Here is a 19,085-nt window from a genome sequence, read left to right as displayed (position 1 = left end):
CTTAAACCAGCACATGTCCAGCCCGACTTAAGTTTGCCAATGACCATTTGGATGATCCAGAGGAGTCATGGGAGAAAGTCATGTGGTCAGATGAGACCAAAATAGAACTTTTGGTCATAATTCCACTAAACGTGTTTGGAGGAAGAAGAATGATGAGTACCATCCCAAGAACACCATCCCTACTGTGAAGCATGGGGTGGTAGCATCATGCTTTGGGGTGTTTTTCTGCACATGGGACAGGGCGACTGCACTGTATTAAGGAGAGGATGACCGGGGCCATGTATTGCGAGATTTTGGGGAACAACCTCCTTCCCTCAGTTAGAGCATTGAAGATGGGTCGAGGCTGGGTCTTCCAACATGACAATGACCAAGCACACAGCCAGGATAACCAAGGAGTGGCTCTGTAAGAAGCATATCAAGGTTCTGGCGTGGCCTAGCCAGTCTCCAGACCTAAACCCAATAGAGAATCTTTGGAGGAGCTCAAACTCCGTGTTTCTCAGCGAACCTGGTGAAAAACTACAGGAAGCGTTTGACCTCTGTAATTGCAAACAAAGGCTACTGTACCAAATATTAACATTGATTTTCTCAGGTGTTCAAATACTTATTTGCAGCTGTATCATACAAATAAATAGTTAAAAATCATACATTGTGATTTCTGGATTTTTTTTTAGATTATGTCTCTCACAGTGGACATGCACCTCGATGACAATTTCAGACCCTCCATGATTTCTAAGTGGGAGAACTTGCAAAATAGCAGGGTGTTCAAATACTTATTTTCCTCACTGTATATTGTATATTATATATATATATATATATATAAAAACACACGATGGGATATTTTAGGCAAAAATAATATTTGAAGATCACCTGGTATTATTTGAAAATGGCACCCTTCCCCCGCATGCACACACGCATAGGCTACAGTACACTACACGCTCATAAACAGAGAGAGAGGGCGAGAGACCATTCATGCTTTCAATCTGTATATTAACAAACTGTTTAATTAATTAGGGAATAGGCTATATAACTCAAGCTATATAATGATTGTGATGTGCGGAAACATATTAATATAACATTACCGAATGACGGCACTTATTAACATAGCCTAACAGTCTGTCGATTAGCATAAATCAGCACATTCGGGCTGATTCCGGTTGAAATGCGGCACTGTCGGCTCAATCTCGGCATTAGTGAGAAGATAATGGGCCAGAGCTGCACCAACTCTACAAAACACCTCTGACTGACAGACGGCTTTTCTCTATCTAATCTCGGCTCAAAGCTGTAACACATGCGGCAGGTCTGCACTCGGTGTAGTTCTGCATCTACCTTCCGCCCGAGCTCGTTTTGTCTGCTAGCGATAGATTTAGGGAATTAGCCACCTGAGAAGAAGTTTTGATGGTTAAATCCTGACTCAAATCTATGTGCAGTGAGACAACGTGGTGTTCTTCTGTTGTCTATGACAGCTTTTAGGGGCATTTTCAACAGCGCCACCCTCTGGTTACTTGAACGTGTCACCACATCAGCGCGGAAAACATTTTGTACAGCGCATTTAAGTCACTATTATTTGTAGAGCGCAGGGGGTTGGCAACAAAGAAGAACATGGATTATTGTCAAAAAAGAAATTGCACAGCCTATTTGATATTCTATTATTAATACGATATATAATACAAGTAAAATGTTCATTCTGCGCATGTATCAATAATCTTTAACTAGACTACCATTTAACATGCAGTCAAGCCAGTTGTGGTTTGCCATGGCCAGAAATGCAGAGATTTATGTATTCAGATAAGAATGTGTTCTGGTTTTAGAGTTCCCGAATTTATTCGCACATAGCAATTGTAAAATTCATTTAAAGCTCTTTTTAATTTAAGCCAATTTAGATATTTATATTTCACACTTATTAATTTTAATAAAAATGTTAATTCTAAACTAAATTTAAAAATGTGTTAAACATACTTGTACTGTAGATGACAGTATTACAGTCTTTTACAGTATTTTTCAAAAATAAATATTTATATACATTTAAATAAATAAAAAAAAATTGGTCGCACCTCTCAGTGAAGCTGAACTCTCCTGCTATCAGCATTCAATTCGCACAAACCGACCGTCACGCAGAGAACACCCAATCATGCAGGATATAAGTGCACACTTTACAAGACCTCACAGCAGGATTTGACTAATAATAATAATAATAATAATACTACCTTACATTTATATAGCACTTTTCTAGGCACTCAAAGCGCTTTACATTGGATGAGGGTTAGGGTTAGTATAGTGATGTCCCCATCACCGCTAGGACCCACACAGAACACCGGGTGAGCACCCGCCGCTGGTCTCACTAGCACCTCTTCCAGCAGCAACCTAGTTTTCCCAGGAGGTCTCCCATCCAGGTACTGACCAGCTCAACCCTGCTTAGCTTCAGTGAGTAACCAGTCTTGGGCTACAGGGTGACATGACTGCTGACTGAATGACTATGTCTGCAAGGTTTGTGAAATTAAATGTGACCTGTGCTGGCAAAATGAGTTGGAATGAGCAAATTTTTTTAAAATGAGATCATTTTACTTTTACCATTAAAATACCTTCTAAATCAGAGGTGGGCAAACTACGGCCCAGCCAGGAGTTTTGTTCCGGCCCGTGAAGCAGTTGGTCTAAAATGCCTAATTTGATGCAATGTCGGTAAGATCCAATAGATGGCGCTGTAGCCTGTAGTGCGGTATATAACCCCTGATTTACTCCGGCATGGCCACCGGAGCTGATCACGGCCACTCTCGTCAATGCTTGTGTTTACAGTAGCCGCGTTGTGGCACGTTTCTAAAGTGTCCCAGAAGCAGCTTTCAACAGTATTATAATGATTGCTTTACTATTAATACAAAAGCAACCTTTTAATTTCTTATGTTTAACAGTTCTGTCTCATTATTAGACAGATTCTAGCTGTATTAGAACGGTTAATGGCAACAGTAAACAATGAAGAGGGAGAATGTGAGCTCTGTGTGCACAGACCCTGCCATTTACTGCACTGTTAAAATAAAAATCCCGCTTTGAACACATCAGCCATTGCTGATATTTGAAAAAATGTTGGCAGATATCTCACTAATGATGACACCAATGTTTGACACCAAAGGTGTACAATCCATTGCTTCTTTTTCGCAGGGAACAAAAAGAAGGGTCTGCTGTGACCCTAATCTTTAGCTATTAGGATAATAATTAGGATAAATAATTCTTCAAAATAGTTTCCAAAAATAACAGATGGAAAATTTCTTCTGCACAAATTAAAACGCATTTGACTAGAGGGCACTGAAACATTAAAAAAAAATTAAAGTTCGTAAGGTTTGCAAATATCGGCACACAAACAAAAAAATAAAATAAAAAAATAAAATTTTGAAATTATGCAACTTTCTTCAGATAATCAAAGATTTTTTTTGAAAAATGGGTCCATGAGGCAAGTGAATAGGTGCAAGAATGGCAAAAAAACAAACAAACAAAAAAACACATGATCATAATCTGTATGACTACAGTGAACAATGACTGCGTTTACATGCGCACGAATATTGCGATTATTTCCAATAATCAGAGCAAGGACTTAATCGCATTTTGATGTTTACATGTCAAGAGCAAAGCTCTTACTCCCGTTTACATGCAATTTCCATTATTCTTATTATTCGCTAAGAATTGTGGTTAATTTTTTCACTGCCATTATTCACATACCCCACTGGACAGCACAAATGATGGACTCAGAAAGAGCAGTGTTACTGGTCGCTGTTTTAATCTATTTACGTCTAATGCATAATGATTTTGTATCGCTGTATTCCACGCTTTTTCGGCGCCATGATAGAAATATGATGGAATTTGTTTGCCTATACGCTGCCGTCGCGTTCTGTTCCTCCTTTCTGGATGAGGGTAAGGAACAGAGCAACCTGATCTCACAGAATTCCGTGTAATGTTCACGGACTTAATTAACCCCGAATCTGTGGAGGCATCACGGAATCGCCGAAAGTTCCGTGATGGGCTCACAGAAGGCATCAGCCGTGGTCCATGCACGGATTCACTGGTTTCCGTGCGTGGAGCACGGCTGATGCCTGTCACTGACTTACATTGGTATCATTCTGTGAGTCCATCACGGAATTTTCGGCGATTCCGTGATGCCACCACAGATTCGGGGTTAATTAAGTCCGTGAACATTACACGGAATTCTGTGAGATCATGTTGCACAGAGACTGCTGGCAGCTTGTTGTGTTTTCCTCAGAATGCGATGCTTTCTTCCCCTCCATCGTTTCTAATCTCCGTATTATTACAGGTGCGTCACGTTATTCATATGTGTCACAAGCGCATGCGCACTTTGGTCAGAGCGGCAATACTGCGATTAAGGTGTTTACATGCCTGTATATTCCGATTAAAATCGGTGTACGCCACCTATGTTAATACGATTATGCTTGCTGCGATTATAAGCTTAATCGTATTATTTAGATCGAAGTATTGCGTTTACATGAGGTAAAGCATAATCGCAATATCGCCAAAATCTCATTATAATCGCATTAAGAGGGTCCATGTAAACGCACTCAGTGTCTTCGAAAGCAAAATGACAGGTTTAAGAAAAAAACTAATTGAACTTGCCAGCTAAACTTAAATCATTTTATTTATGCTACTTATGATTTTATTTATGCCATTTATAACAGGTATCAAAGTAATTAAAGGAATCATAAGAAAAAAACAAAAAAACTCTTACCCATAAATATTTTTGACTTGCTGAGCTTTCACCTCTCTTTTCTTCTGTCGACGGATCTGTTGTTTAGACTCCTTGTCAAGTTTCATGGCAAGCGCCCTCTTCAGCTGGACTTCTTCATTGCTCAGGCTCTTCAGCTCTTTCTGCAAGGTTTCATTCATGGAAGCTAAGCTCTGGACCTGTACAATAAACATTTATAAAGGTTGAGGGGGAAAAAAGCATTTAATACTTTTACACAGAACTGACAAGCATATTATGCTGCTGTGAACGTGCATCTGAGCTTCACCTCCTCTTTTTGCTGGTTGGTCTTGCACATGCTGCTCTGCAAGTCCTGCAGCTGTTTGAGCAAGACCTGGATTTCTGCCTCCACCTGACTTGCACACTGCACCAACATCTGTAGTTCCACCAACCTCTCGTCAGCCAGCTCCTGTCACAGACACACAGCAGACAGAAAATCAAACCGGATAACATCAATAACCAGTGTGAGAACAACAGGGTTTGTACACATTTTTACCAATAAATATCCATGATGTTTGAGACAGTATTCATGACCTAATGTTCCATTATTTTAACAAGAATAAAATCTGTTCAAATTTATCATAGCATATGTTAACTAAAATAAATGACTACTAATAAAAATTGTTTGTTTTCCATTTCTTTAAGTACAAGCTGCAACTGCGCCAGACGTTACTCTAGGCAGAGAACCTATCACATCACAGGATATCGTAATTTAACCAATATTATCAGTTAAACTCAGGAACTGAATTTTGTTTTGGAAACTTGTTTCAGTCTAAGTGTAGAATTCAGATACAAAAATTAAATAAACTCTAAATGAAAAACAGATTAAAGATACAAAAGTTATTCAGTCAAGTCTTTTGTTGTTTGATAAGCATTAACAACAGATGGCACAGCTTTATTAGGCTGCTTTAACAAGACTGAATGCATGGATCCAATACTGATACTCATGCACTTTCCTTCTCAACCGTTTACATTCACTTAACACAAAACCGACCATGTTTGAGGATACTCGCCAGGACAGCATTTTGACCTCATTTTGTGTGTATTTGGCCACTTAAGCGCAACAAGCTGTGAAAAATAACTCTGTATCATACTCGAAGCGACTTTATACACTGGGAAAAACAAAACAAACAAACAAAAAAATCTTTGAATTTACTAAACTTTAAGGTAAGTGGTTGCAATCAATTTATTTCAGCTACAAAAAAAAAAAAAAAAAAAAAAAAGTTGAAAGTTAGTCAACTAAATTTGTTTATTTAAATTAGTGCCGTCAATCGATTAAATTAAATCGCATTAAATCACAGTCACAGACTGTGATTAATTGCAAATTTAAAATACTAGGATTTACCTGTAAATGTGTTGAAATAAAGATGCATAACAAACTAGTTTAAGGAAACAGAACCTTTCACACTTCCACCAGATATGAGACATAATCCTCATTATTCTTTTATCTTTATTCAGCCGCTTCACATCGCTTCAATCCCAGTATACATTTGCCCAACTATTATCAAAAGTATTTCTAAATAACTACAAAAAAAACATTTCTTGCGACCGTTGCGTACGTGAAGTATTACGACAAAATGCATTATAAAGAAGAATTGGACCTGTTCTGCTGCTGCATTTAAAAGTGTACTATCAATCTCATAAATTGTAACATGCTACATAAGACAATTTATGAGATTAATAGTACAGTTTTACTCAGAACTCACTTCAAACCACCATCGAGTGTTTGTAATAACTTCCTTTTACGATCACATGTGGAATTTGGTCGTTTACTGTTGTTAAAATATGCTATTTATATCGCTGCACAAATTGGCATTTCAGATGTACACATTCAATCTCAAGAAAATCACATACAGACCATATCTATCGTAATTGTGTGTTTATTATCTTATGTAATCTATAGTGGCTGCTGTCATGTTTATTTCTGCTGTGTAAAAGCCTTTGTATCTCTGCTGAAACTCACGTTGTTTGTGATGTTAACCGCCTCTCTGTTCTAAAGTTGCCAGGTATACATTTATAGTAGCCCAAAAACCCGCAACTGACGACTCTGTCACTTTTTCCCGCGACTGTATTTTCAAAATAGCCCACTTGTGCCGTTACCGTGGCAACACTGGCTCTCTGTACCCTCATCACACAATGATAACAATGGCCCTATTAGGCAAGAGACAGTTCTGTCAACTGTCCCGAAACGCGAGCGAAATAATGCATCGCAGCGTGCAGTGGCTCTTGTAGGGCAGACGAGATGCACTGATGTACGGTGGCCCAGTAGTAGGGCTGGGTGATATATCGAACGTGATGATCATGCGCATCTAGTCAGTAAAGCACGCAATATCACAATATCGCGTTTCGAAGGCGATTCATCTGCGATAATGAACGTGAATATTGTGTAGCATGTCAGTGATCTATGGCTCTGTGTATTAAATGCTGCTCCATTTGAAAGCAGGTGATGGAGATTTACCACTAATCACGGAACCGGCTCTACTGACGGGATGCGCATGATCATCGTGTTCGATATGTCGCCCAGCCCTGCAACACAACAGAAATGCTTCCGGCCACTAGGGACAGTGTTGGCAGTGAAAACAGACACTTCCTCAGACACAAGATTGATCTTAATATAGCCCCTTTCACACTGCACGTTGGTCCCGGAAAATTGCCGGAGTGCCTTCTGTGTGAATGCATACACGTCCCGGGATTGATTCCGGGTTTGATCCCGGGTTGGGGACTAGGGTTGTTCCGATTCCAATACTAGTATCGGAAATTCCACCGATACCACAAAAAATTCTGGCATTGGTATCGGCGAGTACTTGAACCCATGTACCGATCAGATACCATTTTCTTAAACAAGACCTATAGTTATGCGCGCTAGCTTTGCTTAACACTGCAAATCGGAAATCAATTCTTCTTCGCTGCTCAGAATGCAAACACAGGAAGTTGTGCTGTGTTGCCACAAGCAGTGTTCGAATTGTGTCAAAGCTCTTGGGGGTCCCCTAACCCCCTTTTATTGAAAACGACTCATCGTCACTTTGCTTTTTTCTCACACGCAAAGAGAGAGAGAGATTTACATGTAGCTCGTCAATTCCGAATGGTATGTAAATGATATTCTGTGTTGTATTTCCTTTGGAATTCTTCAGCTTTTAAGAACTGCCGGGTTCTCCGGTAGTAGGCGGAGCTAATGCACAAACGACAATCTCATTGGCTGGCGCTCACCTATTATCGTCCCCGTTTTGATTTCAGCAAATCAGTTCGAGTGAACGCTCACAAGCTGATTAATATTCATGAATCCAGCAGCTCGTTAATCCTTAGTGCGTTTATATTGTTTTTAGTAGAATTCATAGTATGATTATTATCTTATCAGTATTATTGATAGTTTTCTCCCCATTTTTACAGAAACACTGAATGACCAAAAAAGCACCACCACCAGTCCTAAGTTCAGTTAAAATGACTAATATGCATTCATACATGGTTACCAAGTTTTAATTCTAATTGCTAAAGTTCTATCATTAAATAATTTTTGATTATCATAATTTATAATGCTTGACTGACTGATGTTAAGAGTGTACTTTTTCCAAACATTATACATTATATTTTTTGTTTACTCGCCAGACTATCTATCTATCTATCTATCTATCTATCTATGGTGAAGCACAGCATAAAATAATTGTATGAATTCATACAGGGCTAGTAAGTAGTACATACAGCTGTATAACCAGATACACACCCAGGTATCGGATCAGTACTCTGTATCGGCCGTTTACAATCTCTGTGTGAAAGAGGTTTGTGTAATCGATTTTTAAATGAACGGTTTTACTGAATGTTTTGGCTCTGATAATACAGCTGATATAGTGTGACACTGAAATCACCGTGAGCTTCACGTGTGTTTGAGTAGAAAAAATAAAAATAAAACAAAACTGTGCTATTCATATAAACAGAGACACGTGGAACATGCAGCCTTATAAGAGACATGCATGCTTTGACTGGCTGTTGTCGTGTGTATTTCTGCTGTGTAATAGCCATCTTATGCTGTGGGTGAAACTCAAATCACGTAATAGCTTGTGACATCTGTCTTTCCGTTCTTTGCCAGGTATATATTCCAAGTATTATACACATTAGTATAAGGACCTATCTTCACTTTAGACGGCCGCAGTACATTACAAAAGTAGCCCAAAACAACGCAATCCACGGCTCTGTAAGCCACCCAGCGACGCCTACGAATATTCATGGAATGCACACAATTGCCGTTTCTGCAGACCAACTGCCCCCTAGTGGTCAGGAGCATTTCCGTTGTGATGTTGATAAATTTTGTTGCATGCTTGTTTGCTTTCTGAATCTTGTGTTGTGAGCTTATGTTTGCTTTTTTAATCGTGTTGTGCACTACTGGGCCACCGTACTGATGTGCCACTAGAGAGTGAAAGACAGAAGATGCTGTACAGCGGAAACACTTAAGCGGTTTTCAACTGCCAATTTAATCTCACAGTCAGTGTGGATTTATTTACTCATGAATGAATGAATGATGCATTTATATAGCGCTTTGTGTATGGCCGTACACCCAAAGCGCTTTCTCTCCTCAACCACCACCAGTGTGCAGCATCCACTTGGATGATGCGACAGCAGCCACAGGACAACGCTCACCACACACCAGCTACAGGTGGAGAGGAGAGAGAGTCAGAGCCAATCAAGTGGATGGGGATTATTAGGAGGCCATGATTGATGAGGGCCAGTGGCGGGACTTTGGCCAGAACACCGGGGTTACACCTCTACTCTTTTACGAGAAGTGCCATGGGATTTTTAATGACCACAGAGAGTCAGGACCTCGGTTTAACGTCTCATCCGAAAGACTCATCTAACCTACAATGCTATAGCCATTGAATAAATATATGCACCGAAATTCAGGACCTGATTAAAACAATTCTGTTATACAGAGATTTGTGAAATAAATTTCTATGACTTCTCAAACTTATCCAGGCCCAGAAATTTTGGTTTTAAATCTACATGACTTTTACAGGTTTTGCATGACCGTATGAACCCTAGAACAAAGATCTGTTGACCTAATGTGGGAAGAGAGAGAGAAAAAAACAACAAAAAACACTTGCCTGTTGTAAACAAACATTTCACATGACCTAAAGAGCATGCTAATTATACATACTTTTGACATCCTAATGCTCTTCACATTCTCCTTCATCCTTTCCATCTCATTTTTTAGTTCTTCAGGTGACTCCACAATTTGAGACTTGAACTTGACCATCTCATCCTTCAGTGTGGCCACCTCCACTTTCCTTTGAGTCTGTAGGGGAATTAAAAAAAATAAGTCACTTTTCACTTTGTTTCAAATCACAAACACGGAAAAACAAACAAGTAATAAGATAAAATTTCATTGAGTTTTTGATGTGCATTCAACAAAATACTCAACCATACTTGCTTAAACGGATAGTAAACCCGAAAATGAAAATACTCATCCTCAAGTAGTTCTAAACCTGTATGAATGTGTTTGTTCTGCCGAACACAAAGGAAGATATTCTGAAGAATGTGGGAAACGGAGCAGTTCTGTGGCACCAATGACTTCCATAGTATTTTTTTTTTCTTACTATGGAAGTTAATGGTGCCCCAAAACAGCCTGGTTACAAACTTTCTTCAGAATACCTTCCTTTGTGTTCGGCAGAACAAAGACATTCATACAGGTTTAGAACTACTTGAGGCGAGTATTTTCATTTTGGGTTTACTATCCCTTTAACATGCAAGTCCTGCACACTTCAGGTCCAGCCCTGCTTCAACACACCTGCCTGTAATTATTAATAAACCCTCAACAAGGTGTGTTTGATTAGGGTCAGAGCTGAAATCTGCAGGAAGGTAACTCTGCAGGAGCAGGGATGGAGACCACTGGATTATATGGATCAATTAGATTTATGATATCTTTGTACTTTGATTAAAGGTCTGGTGGCAGTGTTTTAGAATTGTGACAAATGAACAGAAGTTCACAAGAACTTATAAACACGAACAGATGGATGTTATTGATCTGTAAGGGAAAACAGTGCTTGTAGACTATAGAGATGTCACGATTACACAATTTCCCATGGTTTAAAATGGTCATGTTATTAAACCCCATGAATTTTGAAGCTACAATTAAAAACTGGAAAAAACATGTCTTTTTAAAAATGCACTGAAAATTGGTAACCTGCAACAGTTAAATCAAGAAACTTCTACTTAATCTAACATATGAAACATTTCAGTTTATGTAATTTATTTTTCATTTAAGTCAAATTAATTAATTGTACTTATTTGCATGAAACAAGTTCATTATTTAGATTTGCCACATAAAACAATTTAGGTTGATCTGAAAAAAGGTATGTAGCATGCTTTTTTTCTCTCTGTAACACGTCTCAGATGTACCTCACAACACAGAAGAAATGATCTGTCACTACTCTGGTTACATCACGTCATTAATCCTCATGCAAAAGCTGTGAATAAAATCTGATCAATTTAAATTCATGCTCTGATACATACCAGTTTCTGTGACATCTCAGCAACTTCAGTCTTGCACTGTGCAGCCTTTTCATTCATTGCATTCTAAAGAGAGAGAGGGAATACAAAGTCAAACACAAAGATGACAAAGAGAGAGAGGGGGGGGATGCATGCAAGATAAGCCGTGCCAAACACTGGGCCATGTGATAGCTTTAATGCATCATGTCAACGCTAACATCCAGAGGTCATTTATGCAACAAAACAGTATGCACACATGTGTATATCGGACCACAGTATGGAGCACTTAATCACGGACCACTCACCAAATCCTGATACTCATGCTGCATGTTCGTATTCAGCTCTGCCAGAACGGCTGCCAGCTCTTTAGCCTCTGCTTGCTGCTCTGGCGGTATGGTACTGTCAAGGAGAGGTTTGTCTTGTTAAGTTTGAATAAAACAGACATATTTAAAGAAAAAGAAAAATACTCACGTCAGTTTCTCAATCTTTTTCTCAGCTTCCTTTATTTCTCTTGTGTACGCCTGGAGTCTGTCCATATCAGACCGCTGTTTAACAAAAAATAATGTTATGGCCTTGATTTAATGTAAATTGTCACAGCACAGTATCTGCAATGTAAAAACTTACAGGTTCAATAGCCTACAGGCGAGAACTGATTGAAATCTGCATATCAAATGTTTTGAGCCGACTAAATCGAGGACATTTGCGGACATCAGACGAATATTAAAAATGTAAATATTAAAAACAGCATCTTACAAAACTTTGCTGGTGGTCAGCAGTAATTTCCATCCTCTGCTTTCTGAAGTGCAGGAAGTTTTGGATTGCACTCAGTATAACGATTGTTCTCTTGCTCTCTGTCAGAAATAATTCAGCTCTGCATCACTTAACATTAAATCAGCATTAACTCGAAAAAAGATAATAAATAAACAAACTGAAATAATTTAAACAAAATGATTACAATCACTGTGTTTGTTATGTTGGCTTGAATATGTTTGACATGAATATTTTTGGGTGAACGATTCCATTAAGTTGGCAGCACTGCAAGAGTGCATAAGACACACTGGGTTTTGTATTAAACAAAAAAAAAAAAAACAAAAGGTAAAAAATAAGTTCCTCTGTGGGGGCCGTGAGAATAGTGGCACAGCAACAATATGGGTAGGATATAGATATATATATGGGCAGCAAGGGAAAAAATATCCATCTTGCTCTTGAGCTCTGTGAAGCCTGATAGTGAAAATAAAAGAATATAAAAGCTACTTACTGGGGTTGAGCAAGTCATTCAGGGAAAAATCAAATACATGACAAAGCGGTAAGAACTGGCACCTAAAACAAATGTAAAAGTGGAGAAACTCAGCACTGATGAATACACGCACAGCATCTGATCATACTCCGTTTACAGAGACTCTGAACTAAATATTTGAGTCATAAGATCTCCTTCTCTGGAGTTAAACTCTTACATGCGCATGTAAACACTCATGATTGGTGAAACCCACTCATACAGCATCGGGTGCTGGACGTTTTCAGACAAGGGCACCTGTGGGAAATATGGGTGAAGCAATTTACAATCAGAATTTAGCTCTGATCTGATGAGAACAAGCAAAGCAGCCACACTCACCGTGTAATGGCACTCAGGTCTGAAACGAAAAAGCAGCTGCAAAACCCTCATGTAGACCCTTTGAATGGATTCTGCCTGCAAATTAAATGCATTATTTTAATGTCTGGCATTTTTAATAATTCAATTACCTTTCCAGCTGCTGTGATTACCGGATAAAGGCTTTTTTTAACCCTTCGTTTTCTAGGACTGTGGAAACCCGGAGTAGTTCATCGGAGTATATTACCTTCGGGCTCGGAGTGATATCATTCTTGGTAAAATGCTTCGCCTCTTGTCCAGTCAAAACCTCGGTTCGGTAGAACTGCACGATGGCATCCACCTTGTACACCGGGAAAGTGTTTTCAGCCATGTCTGCTTCCCAGAAATAAACGACATTAATAACTCTGTCCTCTACGCGCGCGCCACACAGACACTGTTTACAAACACATCAGCGGCTGTCAAAGCCGAGAACGAACATTTGTACATCATAAAGCTCCACAGCGAATTCAGAGATACAGTATTATATTACCATCTTTTCCATATTGGTGGTCCGACATTATTGAAACACTACAAATAATACCAAACTATTGTACCGTTACTAACCAAGTTCACGCTCGAGACCCTCGCCGTCAACTGAAGCAAATTTAAACTTTACGCGCCTCAGTCGTCACTTCCGCCCTACGTTCCCTACGTCACGAATCGTCGCAAAAGCAAAGCGTGTGGCTCCCTCTACTGGACAGCTTATGCGTAGCTATGAGTAGTTTCATTAAGAGTCCAAAAACAGACAATAAATATTATTAGATAATTATGCGATGAAATACGATGTTCGCATCACTGTAATTTCACCACTGAGCTGTTTGGGGTTTCATATGCAATGTGTGCCCAGGTGTGCCCAGGTGTGCAGGGAAGATTCACAGCCAAACGTTTCATGAGCAGCATCAAGATGCAGAAATACAAATAATTCCAAAGGGATCAAAAACTTTTATTGCAACGGTAATTACAAAATCTATTTATAAGATTATGTATTTATAGTAATAATAATAATAATCTTTTATTCCAAAAAGCAGAGTTGCACTTAATTTTAAGGTGTCCTTGTTACAATGTAATTATACATTTAAGTACGAGTAATATGAATTAGCTACATGTATATGGATATATATATATATATATTCCAAAAGATTATGCATCTTTGATGAGTTGCATAAATAGTATAGTAACTACAGTCGCTTTTTCAAGCTTTCTTCGCCGATTCTTGGATAGTTTTGAAATGTCTCGCCGTGTGGCAACGTGCGCAAAAACAAAGTCCGTGATTGGTCGACTGCACCCCGACGTCAGGAGTCCGTGCGCAGCGTCACGCTTTCGTTTGTTATAACGTGACCGTTGCAGTCGTTCGGTGGTAAACGGCGGAGAACGCCTGCAGCGTGATTATTCGGCGGCTCCGGGACTCCTGAAGCAGCGGTGGATGAGCGTTATCTCTTCCGCGTCGGCGGTGTGTTTCTCCACGTCACTCGCGTCGCGTCGCGTCGGTAACCGGAGCTCCGTCAGCCAGTGTTCGGGAGAGCTTCACCGCACAGCGATGTCATTGCTGGACTCCGATGACAGCTACGATCTCGTCTTCAAGATAGTTCTTGTCGGAGATGTCGGTGTCGGTAAGACCTGCGTGGTGCAGCGCTTCAAGACCGGCATCTTCATCGAGAAGCAGGGCAACACGATCGGCGTGGACTTCACCATGAAGACCCTGGATATACACGGCAAGAGAGTGAAGGTTAGTGCTCGGTACCGCCGTGTTCGGTGCTGATGAGTCTGATATTCAGGGTTTCCGGGTAAATGAAGTCTCTTGCTGTGGTGACCGCGTTTGTGCCAAAAATGGCCTTACCGCAGTTATTACTGTACGCCATATCACATTTATTTGGGGTTTCCTGCAAATCGTCACATTCGAGGCGACGAACACATCACGGTTGTACACTGACGCGTAATAATAATAATAATAATAATAGTGTTGATGTTCCGGAGGTGAGCGTCACTCGTGACGTGGAATAATAACAGTGAAAATGCTGGAGTTTGTTGTGGGCTCGCGCACTGGAAGCCCACTGAGTCTAATGGGCTTTTATTTATATTCTGTAATAACGCTTTTGGATTCATAAGCATAAACCAGAACACAGATGGTTTCTGCTGGACCGGAGCCTGTCCTGGGCTTTGTTTGTGGTTTAGTCAAACTTCAACACAAAACTCATCTTTTCTCTCAGTATTTTCTGTTGTTGGTGTTTTGGTGAAGTTGTTATTATCGAGTCATGTTTTGTACCGCTTGAGCTTGAGAAAAGTGCTTTGTTTCGCACACTACACCTTAGTCATACACAGATAAAGCACACAGAGCGGCCAGGCGTGAGCAGGGCTTTAGTGGACGGTCCTGGGGCTAGAAAGGGACTGATTGTGAAACCTCACTGTGTTTGATTGCTGACTCAGCCAACCTCAGCACTTTCTATTGTCACTGTTGTGTTTTACCATAAGATTCTTTGGCTAGTTTCTGCAGGGCTCTTTGTGTGATGCACATGTGAAGGTGTTTAAAGACTGTGATGGACACATAAATACTGTAAATATAGAAACAGGTAGTGTCTGACCAGCAGGGTCTCTCAGTGTCCAGCTCATATCTGGAGAGCGACCGGAGCGAATTTATTTCTTGTCTTTTAAACCTAGAAATAAAGTTTTCACTTGGGGTAAGAAAAACTAAAAAAAGGCAAGATGTGCGTCGCTGCAGTCATCCAAGTCTAACAAAAGCAGTGATGCATTTAGAGGGCAGTGCTTAGGAGACAAAGCACCGGGTGACGACCCTAAACAAAGCATGCAAATGAAGTATTCAGGTATAGCAATCTGCCCCATTTCACCCCTCCTAATCCAATCAGCATAACTGCCCAGAGACTGGGGCAGGAGCACCGAGAGCCATTACAAACAAAAGGTGAGCGTCTCCGAGAATGGCTCATTTGACTTACAATAAGAGAACAGGAACCTCTTGCTACAACCTTTGTATATCACAGTCGTTCATCTGATGTCATCATCTTCACCATAAATGCTAAATACAATGTATATAACTTCTTCAGTTTGTTTACTGTTACATTGGAACCTAGATTTAACGTTTTACAGATTTGTAACCCAACAGCCTATTGAAGATTCTGCGCTATTGAAGTGCTGTGATCAGGTTAAAGGCCCAAGTATTACTGTGACATTTGGTGCAAACAAGATTTTCAATAGAAGCTATTTTATTTAGCAATGGAAACGAGTTAAAACAGCAGCAAAATACGACTTTCTAAGACTGTTTAGCACATAAACAACTGAAAGTCATATAAATATGTTTTCCATTTACAATAAAGAACAGCAAGCATATCCACTGCAGTGCTGAGCTGCTAACTGGAGGTTTAATTAGTGAATCAGTGGGGTCTTAGATGTTAGTTACAGTAAATGTACAGAATAAGTACGAACTTCAACACAAGTGCATCATCGTTAAAGACACCTAATATAGAGCGGGTGCAGTATATATAAGTGTGATGGTAGTGCAATACAATAAAAACTGCAATAACTCTATAAAGGTAAATATTTTGTGGTGTAGTTACAGATTTGGGACACAGCCGGACAGGAGCGGTTTCGCACGATCACACAGAGTTATTACCGCAGCGCTAATGGAGCCGTCATCACTTACGACATCTCGAAGAGAGCCTCCTTCATGTCCGTGCCCAAGTGGATGGAGGACGTGAAGAAATACGGTGGATCCAACATTGTCCCGCTTTTAATTGGTGAGTGAAGAATCAGTGTCTCTGACAGCGCTGGCGGCATCCTTCATCAGCTGCAATTGCTTTAAAGAAATAGAAATTGAAATTTGCTGAAAATGTTCTCACCCTCAGTCCATCCAAAATGTGGATGAGTTTGTGGATGCAATGCTGCATTTCTCCAAATCTGATGAAGATAACCTGAGAGTGAGAATATTTCCAGTAAAATATCATGTTTGCTATTCCTTTAAACAAACTGTTTCAGGAACATCTCCTGATTAAAGCACTGTTGAATGCTTCTTTTTGCATCATCCCAGGTAATAAATCAGACCTGACCGACCTGCGTGAAGTTCCGTTTGAGGATGCCCAGAGCATGGCTGTCCAGCTGGATTGTGTGTGCGCCATCGAGACGTCAGCCAAGGACTCCAGCAACGTGGAAGAGGCGTTCAACAAAATGGCCAGCGAGCTCATTCTGAGACATGGCGGGCCCATGTTCACTGAAAATGTCACAGACAGCTTTAAACTCAACAGCAAGGATGTGACCAACGAGGGCTGGGGGTGTGGGTGTTGATGACTGTGTTCAGAAAGCAATACAAAGCTCTGGTTCTCGTCACTCGCGCGGTTATATAAATTGGGTGCTGTCAGGCAGATGCAGGGTTTGAAGGAGACGCTGAGGATGCGTTAGATGGGCTGTAAAACACCCTCAGAACAGTCGAACTTTAACTGTGAAGACATTAGGCGTGATTGCCAAGAACAAAATTGACACATATTTTTTTCAAATCATAACCAGACAAAATTATTTTCTGAAAATTTCGGCTTGAAAGGACAAATAGCACGTTGTGGTAAACCGTAAGAAGCTTCCAGTTAGAAACGGTCTGTCTGTCCACGCGCCGGTCAGATCTGTGCGGTGACGCGTAGCAGACTTTGGACCAGTGATCTCTGAACGGGCAGGGCTTCAAATCTCAGACCGGCCGTGCGTGTCAGCAGAGGTTTACCGTATGCTTCGGATGCCTGTAGACCTTAGCCAGCATAGATTCCGTATTTAATTGATGCAAATGAAAACGAGGCTGTGAGGGATAGACGTATTTTATCATCTGTGTGATCGACACGCAGTTATTTCTCATTCCAGCTGTGTGGCCAGACTGAGGTTCTGCCGCTGGCTTAATCTTCCTGATGCTTATGTAACTGATCTTTGGTAACAGTGGCTCAACAATGCTGAAGTCATTGTCATCGATATTTCTACTTTTTATAGCTACTCGTGATTGCAAGAGCAGAGGCCGTGGTGATAGCAGAACACAGACATAACATCACTTCTGTTCCACGGAGGAGTTTCTGTAGAGGTTATAGGGTTTGTGTCGCTCCCTTTCATCCGGATTCATTCCCCGCTGATTTTACAGCCATGATCCTAAGACATGTTGCCAATGTTTTTAACAAGTTTTTTAAGATTGAAAGAAATAATTAAAAAATGCAACATTTTTCAGAATGCATTTTCAAGCCCAGGTAGCAGCATCTCTTGTAAACGAGTGGCCGTCTGCAGTATGTGACAGTGCAGTGTGTTTACTGTCCTCTCCCAACGGCTGCCAAGATGGGTTTCTTTACACTCTAATTATGTACTATTTTGTGTAAATGTTTGTGTTTTTTATAAACTGGACAATTTAAAAAAAATTCAGACTGTTCTTGGAACCCTTTTGAACTGAAATTGTATTGTAGATGTCACATGGGCATTGATATTTTATACTTTTCATTCATTTATATATATACCACAAAGCCTCGTTCAATTACAATGAGAGTATAATAAACTAGCTTTTAAACTTGCAAAAAAGCATTTTCTGAAAATATTGTGCCGTGTTTAATTTGTGACAACATTGCACTGATGAGTTAGGAGGAAGGAACATCAAGTAAGCATGAGTGACCAGAGCCGGTTTACATGCAACAGCGTATTTGTCTGCAATATCTTCTTAAGGTTAAGAGCTCAGTTTGGTACGTTTTATATATCAATGATTGACACGCAAGTCTTTCAAATCAAGATCAAAATGTAGTATATGGTAGGATGGCAACCTTTAAGAATGTAGTTTAGGAAAATTAATTTCTTTGGTTATGCAGAATGAGTGAAAAACAACAGTATGTGAAAAGTCAGGTGACTTGAAGTTAAAAATCATATCGCAAGAGCATTCTTCAGAGAATTTATAGTGCCTTTTAATATTGTAGTTTGTTTTTAATGTCACTGTGTTATTACTATGCATTTTGTTTTTTGTTTTTTTGGTCAATCAGTTAAAAGTTTTGAGAAACATGATCAATCTGTATTTGGTGATAAATTATATTATTTTATCAATAAAACTTATCACATCATAACCTGTATGTAAGACTTTAACAATGTATCACACTTCTTTTTCAATGCTTAATTCGTTCAGCAAATATGAATGTATTAATTGGTCACGTGTAGAACTCTTAAACCAGATCTATGTACAGAGTATACATCTGAGGAGGTTAAAGTTTATTTACTGTATAGTTACGAGTGAAAAAACTA

At 39.8% G+C, this 19,085-nt stretch overlaps 2 protein-coding genes across 3 annotated transcripts in view; one reads left to right on the top strand and one right to left on the bottom strand.

The window, feature by feature from the left end:
* The window catches only part of nuf2 (UF2 component of NDC80 kinetochore complex), a 30,512-nt gene extending 16,981 nt beyond the window's left edge, over positions 1 to 13,531 (bottom strand). Inside the window, exons 1-12 of one of the 2 annotated variants that reach the window (XM_058791256.1) lie at positions 13,404 to 13,531; positions 13,048 to 13,172; positions 12,825 to 12,899; positions 12,667 to 12,743; positions 12,471 to 12,532; positions 11,966 to 12,063; positions 11,684 to 11,757; positions 11,518 to 11,611; positions 11,237 to 11,299; positions 9,882 to 10,019; positions 5,007 to 5,147; positions 4,724 to 4,899 (exon numbers count right to left, since the gene is read on the bottom strand). In XM_058791256.1, the coding sequence (XP_058647239.1) occupies positions 4,724 to 4,899; positions 5,007 to 5,147; positions 9,882 to 10,019; positions 11,237 to 11,299; positions 11,518 to 11,611; positions 11,684 to 11,757; positions 11,966 to 12,063; positions 12,471 to 12,532; positions 12,667 to 12,743; positions 12,825 to 12,899; positions 13,048 to 13,170 (1,121 nt within the window). In that variant the 5' untranslated portion in view covers positions 13,171 to 13,172; positions 13,404 to 13,531. Of the gene's footprint in view, positions 1 to 4,723; positions 4,900 to 5,006; positions 5,148 to 9,881; positions 10,020 to 11,236; positions 11,300 to 11,517; positions 11,612 to 11,683; positions 11,758 to 11,965; positions 12,064 to 12,470; positions 12,533 to 12,666; positions 12,744 to 12,824; positions 12,900 to 13,047; positions 13,173 to 13,329 lie in introns of both variants that reach the window. The other variant, XM_058791255.1, reaches the window with a different exon arrangement.
* A 344-nt stretch (positions 13,532 to 13,875) lies between these two features.
* Positions 13,876 to 18,916, top strand: rab43 (RAB43, member RAS oncogene family). Its single transcript, XM_058791268.1, has 3 exons — positions 13,876 to 14,565; positions 16,402 to 16,585; positions 16,876 to 18,916. Exons 1-3 carry the CDS (start codon positions 14,263 to 14,265, stop codon positions 17,127 to 17,129), a joined length of 741 nt encoding a protein of 246 aa, XP_058647251.1. The 5' UTR covers positions 13,876 to 14,262; the 3' UTR covers positions 17,130 to 18,916.
* Positions 18,917 to 19,085: the final 169 nt, after the last annotated feature.

This window comes from Onychostoma macrolepis, chromosome 11 (genome assembly GCF_012432095.1).
Source record: "Onychostoma macrolepis isolate SWU-2019 chromosome 11, ASM1243209v1, whole genome shotgun sequence".
NCBI classification, from domain to species: domain Eukaryota; kingdom Metazoa; phylum Chordata; class Actinopteri; order Cypriniformes; family Cyprinidae; genus Onychostoma; species Onychostoma macrolepis.
This window is presented reverse-complemented; position numbering and strand designations above follow the sequence as displayed.

What these genes read in the sequence shown, in the direction of transcription:
- rab43 (XM_058791268.1), top strand. Translation starts at nt 14,263, where the DNA reads ATGAGCGTTATCTCTTCCGCGTCGGCGGTGTGTTTCTCCACGTCACTC. An exon ending in TACACGGCAAGAGAGTGAAG is followed by an intron (nt 14,566 to 16,401) that starts GTTAGTGCTCGG and finishes TTTGTGGTGTAG; the next exon opens with TTACAGATTTGGGACACAGC. An exon ending in CATTGTCCCGCTTTTAATTG is followed by an intron (nt 16,586 to 16,875) that starts GTGAGTGAAGAA and finishes GCATCATCCCAG; the next exon opens with GTAATAAATCAGACCTGACC.